At 37.0% G+C, this 16,314-nt stretch overlaps 2 protein-coding genes across 2 annotated transcripts in view; one reads left to right on the top strand and one right to left on the bottom strand.

Moving 5' to 3' along the window:
- Positions 1 to 16,314, bottom strand: part of LOC149419379 (uncharacterized) — a 184,259-nt gene that overhangs the window by 77,365 nt on the left and 90,580 nt on the right. The window lies entirely within an intron of this gene.
- Positions 8,776 to 9,462, top strand: LOC149419382 (basic juvenile hormone-suppressible protein 2-like). Its single transcript, XM_089637909.1, has one exon. It carries the CDS (start codon positions 8,776 to 8,778, stop codon positions 9,460 to 9,462), a length of 687 nt encoding a protein of 228 aa, XP_089494035.1.

Raw genomic sequence — 16,314 nt, 5'->3', positions numbered from 1 at the left:
AGACCCAATCCTGTCTGATTACGTCTAAAAGGGATCCAAATGATAATCTAGTCTCCTTCAACGGAAGCAATCTTCCGAACAGGCCTTCCATTGATATGCTTGGTGTAACTATAAGTGACCAGCTCAGGTACGGGGGCTCCATCGAAGCTAGAGTAAAGTTGGCCTCTCAGAAGCTGGGCGTACTGTACAGGGCCCGCAGATACTTTAATAGTACACAACTGCTCACCCTATACAAATCGCAAGTGCGCCCTACTGTCGAATTTGGCAGCCATCTCTGGTCTGGAGCCCCAAAATACCTGAAAAAAACCCTTGACTCTGTGCAGAAACGGGCGGTCCGTTTGATAGATTCCCCAATCTTAACAAATGGACTGCAATCTTTAGAGCACAGGCGTCAGGTAGGTATGCTGTCCTTGTTCTATCGGTATTACAATGGAAGATGCTCTGAAGAACTAGCGTCATTGATCCCTTCGGCACCGGTGCGTAGTCGGGATACACGCCAAACGCGCGCCCAACATTTGTACAGTTGACACTTGTCACATGAGAACGGGTCGCTTCTACGATTCGTTCTTAAGTTCAACAGCTCGGCTGTGGAACGAACTGCCGGCCTCTGTGTTTCCTCCCTCCTACAACATGGGACTCTTCAAGACCCATGTTCACTCCTTCCTCTCCACAAAAAGACCCTCCACACAGCATCCCCAAAGATGACATAGGCCCTGAGGGAAATTATTTTCTTCAGGGCCTCCTGTGTGGAGTAAATATAAAAAAAAAAAGTTAAGGGCCAGTCCCTAGGGGGGGGGGAAGTTCAATCCTCAGTCAAACCAACAAAAATATATTTTAAAAGTTCAGGTGCAGAGCAGTTAAGGGCCAGTCCCTGGGGGGGGGGGGAAGTTCAATCCTCAGTCAAACCAAAAAAATATATTTTAAAAGTTCAGGTTCAGAGCAGTTAAGGGCCAGTCCCTAGGGGGGGGGAAGTTCAATCCTCAGTCAAACCAAAAAAATATATTTTAAAAGTTCATGTTCAGAGCAGTTAAGGGCCAGTCCCTGGGGGGGTGGGGGGAAGTTCAATCCTCAGTCAAACCAAAAAAATATATTTTAAAAGTTCAGGTTCAGAGCAGTTAAGGGCCAGTCCCTGAGGGGGTGGGGGGAAGTTCAATCCTCAGTCAAACCAAAATAATATATTTTAAAAGTTCAGAGCAGATAATGGCCAGTCCCTGGGGGGGGGGGGGGAAGTTCAATCCTCAGTCAAACCAAAAAAATATATTTTAAAAGTTCAGAGCAGTTAAGGGCCAGTCCCTGGGGGGGGGGGAAGTTCAATCCTCAGTCAAACCTTAAAAAAATTACATATTTATTACAATTAAAGTAGATTTATATAAAAAAAAACAATTTCAACATTTTTTTAACTAGAAAGCGTGTATTCAAAAGTTGTAAGTAGTGAATTGTACAATTCATCGGCAATGCAATTAAAATTTCGTTTGAAATATTTAAAAATGATATATTGTATTAAATAATATATAATAAAAGAGGCACCTTTGACAGTTGTAGATACTTTCATTCAGAATTGAAACGTACTTTAAAATGGCTTAAACCATGTTTGATACACAGATCGGAATTTCCAGTTACATCCCCAACTCCCCCACCCGTTACCTTCATTCTCACAACATACCCCAATTGGGAATGCCATAATCTCACTGGTTACAGACGGTTGAAAGTAATTGAAAATTTCAAAAACATGAAAAAATTGGGTGAAAGACGGATATGGATTTTTTGGACAACAATTTAATATATTTACAGATTGTGAGATTAAATATTGAAATGAATCTAGTGTTCCAACGTGTACATGTGTGAGCTATTTTCAGATGTTTGTTAACACAAGCATTGTATTATTGTTTATTAACCCTGGAAGGTCGGCAGCTCAATATCAAAATATCAAAATAACAATTAACAAATATTAAAGACTGGATGATTGTAACAACAGGCCACCTAATCTGCAAGAGATAAAACTGCTGCGGCCGAAAGAGAAATAAGCCACAGTTCAAAAGGGGCTCCGAGTTATTCGGAAGGCACAATTGTCACCAGCAAGAGTCAAAATCACAGACATAGGAATTAATAGACGAGAAGATAATGGCGAGGGGTAAAATCAACTGTTGAAGAACGAAGGGAGTGAAGCTGACTGTGATTCGTCAATAAATCAATCTGACAGTAAATAGGCATCTCGCATTATAATATCACCATTTATTTCTTAAAAGTAAAATCTGCTTTTGAATGAATAGACATTTTTACATGGGAGCGCAAATTACTCGCCACGTTATGAACAAATTTGCGAAGTCCAAATTCGGCAAAAAAATTCGGTTCCATTTTCAGAGTCGAATATTTCGTTTAAGTATTTAGTTAAGACACTTTTATAAATGTTCATAATTTACTTCCCAGCAACCAACCAGCATTGTGTTTCGCGTCCAGACGTTTCTCGATGTGATAGTAACAACTGATCTATATTATACTCCATCCTCGACAAAGATGTGGGCTTCGGGACTATAAGTTTTGAAACATGGGCAAGGATCTCACTGGTAATATGAAAACTTTTATTTAATTTTCAATATGAACATATATTTACTCAAAAAGGTAATGTTACATTTACACTTAAATTTACAATAATATATTAAACAGTATTATAATATTTTTTTGAGTCATTTTTAATACATATAGGATAAAGAAAGATTTTTTAAATATTTATGTTGAGGGATCGGTAGGGTTTATAGGCCCTGTTAGGAGTTCTGTCAAGCCGAACACTCTGATATGAAAATATTTGGAGTCGGTGAATTATTTTCCCATTTGATCTCTGGTGAGTTGACGTGTTGTTCTTGGATTGTTTTGTATTTATTTTGCTGATATAATGCACTTGCATAATGTTGATTGACTAGATGATCATTCGTGGAAAAGTGTGTGGAAGGGTCTAGTTTTTCCTATGGGGAAGATTTAACCCGGACATAAAATCGGAAATATATAATATTATGTAATTTATATTTCTGAATCTTTAAAGTAGTGATTTAAAAAAAATAATCCTTAATAACAATTGAATTGCTTTTTTTTACATTTTGGATATTTCTAGATTCTTAAACGGTGCAGGTACATTACTATAAGCTTATAAAACAAAACTACAAATTTCTTTCGACAAAATAATTTTTTTTTATAAACTAAGAATCGAAGCAGAATAAGCTGAACCAAAATAAAGTAAAAAAAAACGACTTGATTTGTCGACAATATCTATTCCTATTAAAATATTACAAACCCATTTTTAAAAGTCAAGAATTTAAAGCACGTTTTTTCAAGAGAGATTGGTGCAAAGAATAACATGAAATAATATACATACATACAAATTTATAGAGAACTGACTAAAATAGTGCATAAGCATTTGCATTGAGATTTTTTCTCCGACATATAAATAATTGTTATAAGTATGCTGTTGTCTATTGACAAAGTATGTGTGATAACAACAGATAAGGCTGATAAATAAATATGGAATACAATACATTTCTTATATAATATCCTGTTGAAGATTTTGAAATGGCTTTTAAATAAACAAATAATGAATATAATAATTACTGACTTATGCATTTTAAATGATATTAACACAACAATGTTTTCTTTTAATATTTCTTCATATTTTTTATCATAAATGCTTAGTTTCTTGTCCACAAAAGAAATCATTGTTGTTTTAAATTTATCAAGTTCCTTCAAAAATATTTCCAACGTTAACGGCTGATTAGAGCCATCTGTGAATGATGATGTTAGATTTTCACTGGTTACTGAAGGTGCGGTTGTAGGCATCTCTGTTTGAGCAATTCGTTTTTGATTTTTCGAGTAAGTACAATTAAGAACATCATAGTTTTATTACAATAAGCTATTATTATTATTCTTGCGTATTACAACAGAAGAAAAAATTTAAATTTATTGATTAATGATTATTTTTTCTTGTTTTAGCCACATGGCCAACCCCACTATTTTGGAGACACATGAAACTGCACTCCGTGATCCTATGTTCTACCAAATGACCAAGAGATTATTGAACAACTTATTTATGTTCAAGGATATGCTCAAGCCATACACTCGGGATGAGCTCATTTTCCCCGGAGTTAAGCTGATAGATGTTGACAAGGTTGAGTTGACATCACCAATGCCATTTACCGCAACGGAGATGAGATGGACAAAGTTCGCGACAAATTCATTTTCAAGGTTATCCAATCGTCTCAACCACCATCCGTTCGACGTTAAGCTGGACATCATTTCGGACAAAACAACCGATGCCGTTGTGAGAATCTTATTGGGACCCAAACAAAACAGAGTCACAATTTGAGTCACGAGTTAAGACGCACACAGTTTCGTCGCGCGTATTTTGCTAACGAATAATAATAATAAATATGTCTAATAAGCAGACCATCGCAATACTGGATGATTGCTACACGCAACTATCGTTAATGAAAACTAAAAATCTCGAACAGGAGCGAATAATTCGGCAATTATCGAATGAAATAATCACTCAAAATAATATCATTTCGCGGCTCGTTACGAGTATTGAAGTCTTTCGGAGTACCTACAGTGCGAATGACAAGGTGATTACAACGCGATCGAAAACAAAAATCAACCAAAATTCAAACTCAGGTGAGAATATTGATACCATCTCTCTCACACCTGCAGTCAGCCAGCCTCGTTTGGCAAACAGCAGTGAACCCGTTACCGTTTCCTCTGCGCCCGCCCCCGCCTCCGAGTCGGTTACACCGGCTGAGACCAGCGGCGTTAACGTCAAGCAAACCCCCCGCACCGAGCCGCTCTCCTGCCCATTGTTATCATACAGTGCCGCCTTACGCAATAAAAACAAAATTTTAGTCGTAGGAACCAATGACTCGAGTACGATTAAAGTAATACCCAAACAAAAATTTACTATCGTTTCACGCTTAGACCCCGACACGACGACGGAGGATGTCATTTCCCATGTCAAAACGAGTACAGCTCTCAGCTTTTTTTTTTTTTTTTACAGTAATACCGCACAAGAGTCCCAACTGCTCCCGTCTGGAGCCAGTGAGACTATGGCATCCCCAATTGGGGTATGTTGTGAGGCTGAGGGTATTGGGGAGGGGAGGGAGATGGGGAAGAGGAAGGTGGGGAAGTACCTGGCTATTCAGATCTGGTCACCAAACACGGCTAAAGCCATTTCAAGCAACGTTTCAATTCTGAATGGTGGTCTTACACCAGGGCGATACTGAGAGTATCTTCCACTCTGGAACGTGCCGCAAATATACTATATATTATTTTAAATTAATTAATTGTGAAATAACACAAATTAATCAAATAAAATTTATTTGCGCACGCCGGGTTCGAACCCGCGACCTTCGGATCTGTAGTCAAAAGCGTATACCACTAGACCACGCCGGCCGTCAAAATTTCAGCTGTAATGCTGAAAAGTTTATGGCGTTTTCTAAAGAATACTCATCCTTTAAAATATGAGTCGACGAGAGGAACATCGAGTTGTTATTAAAAGAAGAACTTTGGCCCGAGGAGTGGTTGTCCGTCATTTTAGTTTTTACAAAAAACGTATTTCTGACAAAGAAAACAATAAAAAGCCACTTCAAACACAATGACATTGTACCAAAACGTGCGAGGACTCGGATTGAAGATGAACAAATTTTATGAAAAAGTTCTTAGCCAAGAAGATAAGTTTATCGTGATTACTGAGACTTGGCTTAATGAATCGATTTTCAACGCACAGATTTTTGACAGTAGATACATCGTATTCCGAAAGGACAGAAGCACTGGACAAACACGAGGTGGTGGACTACTGATGGCATTACGGAATGAAGAAAACATGAAGACAGAACGATTTTCACAACTAGAAACGGGTGATTTATTTATTTATTTATTTATTTACGGACAAATAGTCCATTAACAACATATTAATTACACGAATAAGTTTTATAAACAGAGATGACAGTGAAAGGAGAGCATATATAAATGAGGAGCGAAGACAATAATAATGACAATAATAATATAAAAGTAAGAATGGGAGATAATAATAAGTGATGAAAATTTATGGGTCAAGGTCACTATTCATGACGTTTGTTTGTTTATTTGTGCTATTTATATACCACCCAGTTCTAAAACAAGTGTTTACACGACTTTTTTGGAAATGCTAATTAGTAATTTAAACTACCTTGTTCGCAAGAAAATTTTAGTGATTGGTGATTTTAATATAAATTCTTCACAAAATCCACGTGCTGTGAACACCGAACTCTCGTATTTTATGGAACTATTTCAGCTGAAACAATTTAATATAGTACTGAACTCAAGTGGTCGTACTTTGGATCTAGTGCTAAGTAATTTTAATATGGTCATAGAAAAATCTGATTTCTGTCTTGTTCCAGAAGACAACCATCATCCCACACTTTTGTCAAAAATTAACCTTAAACATGATAAACCGAAAAAATCATCATATACTATCAGAAAATAACTTGCGTGGTTGGAATTTCTACAAGGAAGACTTTGAGAAGCTGTACAGCCAACTGCGTGACCACAATTGGCAGGCTATCTTGGAGATTTCCGATGTTGACGAGGCAGTTAAATATTTTTACGATATCCTATTCGCTTATTTAGATGAATGCTTCCCAAGAAAAAAAGGGCATTGAAAAGAAAACTATCCTAAATGGTTTTTGCGCGAAATTATTGGGGACATAAAGATGAAGCGCATACACCACCGGCGGTGGAGACAATCAGATTCGGAAAGTGAAAACGAGTTATTTAAAACTTATCGTACTAGAATGAAACGCAATATTTCAATAGCCCACAAAAATTATATTTCGGAGGTAGAGAATAACGTGAAAAACGATCCGAAATCATTCTGGAAATATATTTCTTACAAGAAACGTGACAGAGGTTTCTTAAGTCATGTTAATCTAAATGATAGCACACAAAACGGATCCGACATACCGGAAGCCTTCGCAAAGTATTTTCAATCCGTCTATAATTCAAAAAAAGTTGATTTTGAATCTTATGTGCCAAGACAGACTGGATCAACAAATGCTCAAAATATATCTATTCATAGCGTTGAAATTGTAGATTTCGTTTTAGCAGTAAAGAAATTGAAACCAAAAACATCGTATGGTCCTGATTTCATTCCACCTTTTGTTATTAAGGGATGTTCCGAACCATTATGTAAGCCACTTCTATATATGTATATTTAATCTTACGGTTAAAAACGGAATTTTTCCTAAATTATGGAAGCTGTCGAAAGTCACCCCTTTACACAAAGATGGTGACAAGTATCAAACAACTAACTACCGTCCTATAGCGATTCTCTCCGCACCTGCTAAACTATTGGAAATAATTATCCATAAATATGTTTATGCAAAAGTTGAACCATTCTTGATCGAACAACAACATTGATTTAGACATGGCCGATCAACCACTACAAATTTAATGGTATTTAAAGATTACTTGTCAAGAGCACTCGATAAAAACGAGCAAGTTGACGCATCTTACCATGACTTTGCAAAGGCTTTCGATAAAGTTGATCACTTAGTGCTTCTAAATAGGCTCGAAGAAATTGGTTTTTCGGAAAACTTATTGAAACTCTTTTGTAACTATTTGAGTGAAAGAGAACAATTCGTGTCCTATGGTGAGTTCAACTCTAATGCATATCATACAAATTCTGGTGTGCCGCAGGGATCCAATTTAGGACCCCTATTGTTTTTAATTTTTATAAACAATATTCGGAGAAAGATCAAATTCGTCCGTTTTCTACTTTTCGCCGATGACATCAAACTTTTTCTGAGAATAAGATCGATAGAAGACTGTAGAAAGCTCCAGGAAGATATCGATGCAGTTATTGACTGGAGTATTGATAACAAACTTGGGTTCAACTTCCAAAAATGTTCAGTGATGTGCTTTACAAGGGCACACAAGACCATATATTTTAATTACAAAATGAAAGATACGTCACTGAAGCACATGGTGACTTGCAAGGACTTAGGAATTGTGTACGACATTCGCTTAACATTTAACGCTCATATTGAAAATATCTGTAAATCAGCCACTAAGATGTTGGGTTTTGTCATACACAATTCGAAAGACTTGAACAACCTTGCAGTAATAAGGCTGCTTTACTTTAGCTTAGTGCGTAGCATTCTCGAGAATGGATCTCAGGTATGGGGGCTAGAGGACACTGACAATGTACTAATGGTCGAGAAGATACAAAAAAAGTTTTTACGATACCTCTACATGAGAGAGTTTGGTTATTACCCATGGCTGTTTCCAACAGCATTTATCTTGGGAATGTTGGGTGTATGCAGTTTTAGTTCCAGAAGGGATGTTGCATTACTCCTGATGGCGTATAAGCTACTAAACGGTTTAGTATCAATACCAGACATTCTGGCTAAAATAGGATTTTGTGTCCCGGATAATTTTGCGCGAGGCCGCCAACACAGGCTTTTGATTCTTCCTAGGTGCAGAACTAACTTACCAATGGTGATGCCCTTGGGAAGAATCACTAGCTTAATTAAATGCCTCGCAGGAAATGTGGATATTTTCCACATGTCCTACAACGTATTTAAACGTGAAATATTATTATTCAATACTTAAAATTGTAAATCTAAATTTGAAACTTTTTTCTTTATCCCACTTGTAAATGTACCTATTTGTTATTCACTTTTTTGTAAATGTTAATTATCGATATTGCAATGTTCTCGTTCATACTGTTTTTGCAAATAATAAATAAATAAATAAGATGGCATGAAACGAAAATTGAAGTTGCTCAAGTACAAGGAAAATTTCATTGAAATGGACAAGTTCGTGTACAAACTGCAGACCGGCAAGAACGTTGTCGTTCGTAACTCTCGTGATTTCATGACCACCATTGGAGACCGTACCCCAGCCATCGATTTGATCAAGAAGTTCACTACTATTATTAGCGGAAACGAAGATGTTATTCTTGACAAGACCAATACCTTCATTGGCTTCCCAGACAGGCTGCTCCTCCCCAAGGGCAAGGTGGAAGGTATGCTGTTCCAGTTGTACGTTGTGATAACTCCTCTTCGCGTGAGCAAGACCTTTGGCGTAGTCGAAAATCTTGGCAAACTCGTTACTGATGTTAAACTGATGAAGGATGTCAAGTACGATTTCTTCACCAACAAGCGCATTTTGGATGACGTCGCCTTAGGCTACCCTCTTGACCGACCTATCGATATGATTGACTTCTGGGTCCCGAACATGATTTTGAAGGACGTGAAGATCTTCCACAAGACTGACATTAACATGTCGAAGATGAACGTAGAATGGGATCTTTACAAAACTGAATTTTTTAAGGATAAATACAACATGTACGATGACAAGGATTCCTATAAAACAACTGTCGGCAAAGTTTACTCAGATAAATCCGATACAGATACAAACAAATGGATTATGCAGGGAAATATTTGAAGGATTAATAGAAGACAACCGTCACTCTCCACAGCTTTTAATGAAATTTTACCCCAGATCTTTTACAGGTGATGCTATTCCCTCGCTGTTGTACATTCGACCTTTTTTGAATTCTTTTAAAGTGTCTTAGCTTCATAATTTAATAAAAGTACTCTTACCTAACCATTCTTACATATTTTATTGTTCAGTTAACAGAAATCTTTTGTATTTCAAAGGGGTTATATGATATGATGTTTCTACTGACACGATGAAAAATATTGTTGACCATATATTCAGATGACACACCAAGCCGACCAGCAAATAAATAATTAAGCAGTCAGCTATCTAAGTCTTGTGTCTATTTTAAAGAACGTAATACTTTTAACTTAACCCTTTTGAGGATTCCTTAGCGACCGCATTTAGAAAGTTTTACTAAAAAACGGCATGTAATGCCGTACGCTCTTATTGCAACCGTATCTCCAATTTTCCTTGATTTCTTTCCATACACGTCATAAACCAACATCGAGGCAATATCTACCGTATTATTCCGGCAACTCCAACACGGAATCACAATTGTATACTTCCGTTCGCCGTATAAATAAATTTGGTAATGATTATAGGATGTTGTTGACATATTTAACCCATCAATTAGGTCTTAGAAGAATTTGTATCGGCAAGCTGAACAACAAATTTTATTAAACAAACTGCCTAGCTCTGCTTCGATATATTTTCATTTATTTATTATACTATTCAAAATCTATTTTGCATTGTATTTGTTTTTTTGCGACGTTACGATCATTTAGATGTTCTTTGTCTTAAAAATAAATAAACGTGTAAAAGGCCAGCTGGGTGTGAAAATCAAAATAATAAATAAATTCTAGTGCATTTCATGGGATTTTGTTTTCAAACAGATTCCATACAGGTATGGATTTTTGCCCACTATTTCAAGATGTCGTTATTTTAAATAACCCGTTACTTTACAAAACAGAAAATTTGATGGTTATGTTATGAAGGAGCCTAAATAAGAATGCAGAGGCATTTTACAGTACCGCAGTAAAAAGGACGCTCTTCCTTTCCTTCTACGCAACGTCGTACACGTGCGAACTATGGGCAAACTACAAAGTAGTAGGTATAGAAAGACTACGGGTCCAATACAATAACGCCTTCCGCACAATGTTTTGTCTCTCCAGATACTGCAGCGCTTCCCGTATGTTCACGGAGGGGCGAGTTCCCGGATATGCAGCCCATTACATCCAGGGTGGCAGGAATGAGGGAAAGGATAAGAAGCTCGAGAAATATCCTCACTATGGAAGCCCGCCTCACTCTATCCTCCAGCATTGATGCACTCTGGAGAAAAATATTAGCGCCTAATATAGTAACGGCTCCCTAAAGGCTTCAACTTTCTATTATTCTATTATTTTTATCATTTTATTCTATGTTTTGATCAATTCATCTGTTTTTTTTCTTTTTCTTTGTTTTCCTGTTCTATATTTTGTTTTTGATCATATTTTTTGTATCTCTATACATATATAAACATTTGTTATTATTATTTTAACTTTTGATTTAAATCTAGTAAATTGTGTAACATGTTAACTTGTTATAGTTTAATTAGTTTGATTCTTGTGGTCGAAATAATGTTTCCAATAAAAATGTTCGCGGTAGTAACGTCCCCACTTAAAATGTTGAATACCAAAATATCCCGATTTTGTTCCCTGCCAAAATGTTCCTAGTTAAAAGTCGCACAGCCACTTAGCTTAGGTTAGGTTAATAGTTGCACAGTCGTTTAGCTTAGGTTAGTCTGGCAATGACTGACTGTGCCAATATAAGAGTATTCTAATTGGGAATATTTTGGCAAGGAACATTTTATCTGGGAACATTTTAACGTTTAAGATTATTACAAGGAAAATTATTAGTCAGAACCTAGTCATGTAACGAAGATTTTGTTATTTTTGGATTCTACCCATAATTATAATTTCTTAAAGTATAATTATAATCTGTATTTTATATATATAGTTGAAGCGAAGCGAAGTGAGGTTATGTTCCCTAATCTTAGCTTGGTGACTTTGAATGGTTACACAATTTTATTTAGTAAAAACAAACCAAAACTTATTGTATCAATTCTATAAATTGGATTTATTTTTTGGAAAAACTTAAAGAGTGAAACCTCAGATTTTGATATTTAATCAGTGAAGACAAATATTAACGACTCTCAAACGAAAAACAGAAAAATATTCATTAGTCAAGTTGATATGGTCGAATTAGATCAGTGGTCAGAGCACTTCCAGAGCAGAGCAAGAAGAGGCCCTGGGTTCAATTCAGTAGTCAAGTTGATATGGTCGAATTGGAACAGTGGTCAGAGCACTTCCAGAGCAGAGCAAGAAGAGGCCCTGGGTTCAATTCAGTAGTCAAGTTGATATGGTCGAATTAGATCAGTGGTTAGAGCACTTCCAGAGCAGAGCAAGAAGAGGCCCTGGGTTCAATTCAGTAATCAAGTTGATATGGTTGAATTAGATCAGTGGTCAGAGCACTTCCAGAGCAGAGCAAGAAGAGGCCCTGGGTTCAATTCAGCAGTCAAGTTGATATGGTCGAATTAGATCAGTGGTCAGAGCACTTCCAGAGCAGAGCAAGAAGAGGCCCTGGGTTCAATTCCTAGATTCGATTATTGCCTTCAACGATTATTTCATATCGATGGCCAGTTTAAGTAAAAACAATTACGTCTTTTGAAGCATGTATCAAGGTTACTTTTGTAAATAGATGTTTCGTGTAAAATTTAAATTACTTATTTTATCTAGAATGGATAAAAAGCTGACATTTATATTCATTTTGTTGCTTTACATCTTATAATTAACCTGGAGTATTCTTATGAATTCAATTTTCAAATTGCATTTAACACATTTGTGCTTTAGGCCATCGATATGATGTCTTTATCGTTCCTACTATTTTTTCCCAGATTTTTCAGGTCTTTTTATAGCGAAGTCATTTCGATGAATGATTTACACTTTACATAATATCACCTTCAACTGAATTCCTTTGCAATATTTAAGCCAGAGAAATAGGAACAACAATAAATGGACCGAGCTGATATTGTTAATAAAAATTTTTTAACTGATATTGTTCACGTTTTTTTATTTTTTATTATTGAATTTTTTTTATACATACATCGTTACATAAAATATTGAAAAATGGATAAAAAATATTGAAATAAATGTACATAATTAAAAAAAAATCCCACGAAGGCGAAGCCTGAGTGTTAGTATTATAAGTATTTTTATCTTATTTCTATGGTTTAAGTGGAGATACAATATTAAATATAAATTTAAGTTATTTTAAAAGAGTTACTGTAGAGATGCAATACAAGAAACTAAATCATGTAATATGTAAAAGTTTTAAAATAACACAAAAAATAAGGTAAATACTAGTTTTTGAAGACATCTTAAAAAGTGAATTAGCAGACAAAGCATTACAAACAATAAAATATATCCGCTGTTTTGTATGTATGTGAAATAATAAAAAATAATGTATACATGGATATAAATGTTACAGATAGCTTTGCTAAAACTTATAAGAAAAAAATATCTAGTTCAGTGTTTTTTAGCCAAGATTTGATGTACTTACTTTTTAAAAGATTGAAGGTTTACACACGTGTCCCTTTTAAAGGTTGTACATAAAGAATTATAAATTTTTGGAGCAATAAAACTAATATGCCTTTGGGCCAACCTGGTTTTGCAGTGAGGCATAGCATATTCACAAGCGCCATGTCGTTCGCTGGCACGATTTGAATTTTTAATAAAGTTTTGTGGTCGCGTATAAATAAATTTAAGACATTGAGCACTATAGGTCTGCTTAAGGTCCAATATTTCAGTTTCTTGGAACAATTGTTTAGAGGGATAGGATTTAGTCTTTTGGTACATTATCTTAATAATTGATTTTTGTGCAATTTCTAGTGGTGTTCCGTAACGCCAATTGCTTTTGACAGGCCGTGTACTAACCAATCGTATCGTCAGAATTTGAACTGTATAGTTTAAATTTCGCACATGTCAGCTGGATCCACGGAGGCCGTGGGCCGAGCAGTTGCACAAAAACGGTTCGTCCTGTCAACTCTCGATCGCCGATTGTCTAATCGGAATAATCATAAGACGTATTTTTATCGCAATTTAATCTAAAATAACGAGTGCTAACAACCACGCTAAACGTCCCAGTGCTGACAGATGATGCTCACTATGCAGATTTCACCATCTCCTCCCGGTAAGTTGATTGTGGATTAACGTTATGTATTGTGTTTTTGCATCGCCTGTCACAAGCCATATAATTCATTTATACTTTATCTGTGTGGAATAGCCCTTTAAAGTGCGGCTATTCCAACCCCTGTTCGTTCTTCGAACACTTTTGGTGCCGAAACTAGGGAACTTTAAGATTTTAATCTATCTATGCCAAAACGGATAATGCTGTGGAATGTTTCTTAAATTTTGAATAATAATCAATTCGAACAGTAATTAGGTAGGTACCTAGCGCTTGAGTATTTACGACCTACCGCGCATATCATTATAATAGATTAAATTATTATCATTTATTTTGTTTCGTTGTTGGGTACGTTTCCAATCGTGTTTATTCAACATGGCCCCAGCCATTCAAACATTGCGCCGGAAACGGACATTAGCGAATAATAGGTTAGTCAAGACACATGAAATAGCAAAAAGCGCTTTGCACGATGCAACTAAGTGCAACTTACTGTTAGCGCATTATACTACTCTGGAAAAGATAGTTCTTGAATTTGAAACGTCTCACGCGGAAATATTAGCTTTAGATGACACAAACGAAATTGATGAGGATAAAATTCGCGAAACCTTTGACGAGATGTACTATCAAATTGTCGAAATTTACCAGGAGTTAACCAGTCAGCCTCTCGATTGTAAAACCGCGAATGCGTGCACAAACGTTAAATTACCAAAAATAAACATTCCAATATTTTCTGGAAATGTCAAGCAATGGCCCGAATTTTACGACATGTTTAACGCTCTGATTCATGAAAACAAATCTTTATCCAACATCGAACGCATGCAGTATTTGTTCTCATGTTTATCTGGAGAAGCTTTAGGGTTAATTCGGACATTTCCAGTACAAGGAGCTCACTACGTTGAAGCATATCAAAGATTAACCGCGCGCTATCGTAACGCGCGTGAACTCGCATTTACGTGTTGGCGGGAAATGCTAAATTTAAGTTTTCCGCCTACCGATCCTTTTGAATTTCGTCGCGTGTTCGATGTATTTAATGAAGATTTAACAATTTTAAAAGAATTGGATCTCCCAATAGATAATTGGGACTTCGTGCTTTGTTATTTAATTCTGTCGAAATTAGATTCACCTACAAGATGCGCATTCGAACAACTGCAGTCTCCTACCGACCTGCCTTCATATTTGAAACTCAAAGAGTTTCTTTATAACAAATGCGAAGCTCTTGTACGAGACTTACATTTTTCGACTCGCGATAGCAGTACTATTGACAAACCTCTTGCACGGAACTTTAATCAGGCTGCCAAAAAACGCACTTCAGCGCTTCTTTGCGATCTTAAGAAAGGACAGCCTAAAACAAATAGGTCCTCGAACTCCACCACTCACCTGAAATGCTCCTGTTGTGGGGAAGACCACTCCATTTCCAAGTGCAAGCTATTTGCACTCAAGTCAGTTCAGGATCGCCTACAGTTTGTTCAATCACACCGTTGGTGTTTCAATTGTCTTCATTCTTCTCATTATCTTAAAGATTGTAAATCTTTGTTTACATGTCAAAAATGTCAGCAAAAACATCATACTTTGCTCCATCGAGACGAAAACGCTTCTTTGGAAGATCAGTATCAACACTCCACGACGTCTACGGACCAGGAGCCTTCTTCTGACTCTAAAATTCAGGTCCTCACCAACTTAGGAGACAAGTCCATAGTACTATTGTCAACCGCCAATGTTGGCATTCGCGATTCATCCGGCCGTTTCCAAACCTTTCGCGCATTGATCGATTCGGGCAGTCAAGCTCACTTCATCACCGATCGTGCTGCGGAGCTCGTAGGCATCCCTCGTCAAGCCAGTTCTCTGAGAGTTAGCGGCTTAGGCCAATCTCCCGCAACCACGTCAGGAATCATTCAATTAGAGATCGGTGTTAAGGGACGGGTTCTCTTCAACATCAAGGCACTTACGCTGCCTAGTATCTGTGGCAACATGCCAACTGTTCGTCTAGATAAGTCATCGCGGCATCAGTTGAGAGACTTGCCTCTTGCCGATCCTGACTGTCACAAACCGGGACCGATTGATCTTCTTTTGGGTGCTGAGGTTTTCTCTTCTCTTCTGAGACCTGGTAATTTGAATGGTGGTCCACGTCAGCCATCAGCTTTCAATTCTGCATTTGGTTGGCTTCTTCTAGGTTCAGTTGGTTCGAACACTGCTCATGAAACGAATTCTTTCATCGTTACTAACGAAGACCGGCTCCACGAAGAGGTCCAGCCACTGTGGGAGTTAGACACCATTCCCCAGTCTTCACACCTCACTCCTGAGGAACAACTTTGTGAACAAATGTACTACACTGACCACTCACGGGACACTTCGGGAAGATACATCGTATCCTTGCCTTTCCGAGAAAGGGGAAGGGATATCTCTTTTCCAGGGTCGCGTGAGATCGCTTTACGTAGATTCCATTCCCTCGAGCGCAAACTCATAGCAAATCCAACCTTACGTGAACAATATTCTGCTTTCATGACTGATTATTTACACAGTGGTCCCATGACTCGTGTTCCTGGAAAAGATTTGCACAAGGGAAAGTATCACATACCTCATCATTGCAATCTTCGTCCAAGCAGCGCTAGCACTAAGTTAAGAGTGGTTTTCGAC

Source organism: Hesperophylax consimilis, chromosome 12, assembly GCF_061612785.1.
Source record: "Hesperophylax consimilis isolate HC1 chromosome 12, BYU_Hcon_1.0, whole genome shotgun sequence".
In the NCBI taxonomy this organism is placed as follows: domain Eukaryota; kingdom Metazoa; phylum Arthropoda; class Insecta; order Trichoptera; family Limnephilidae; genus Hesperophylax; species Hesperophylax consimilis.
The sequence above is the reverse complement of the archived record's forward strand: the minus strand, read 5'-3'. Positions and strand labels throughout refer to the sequence as shown.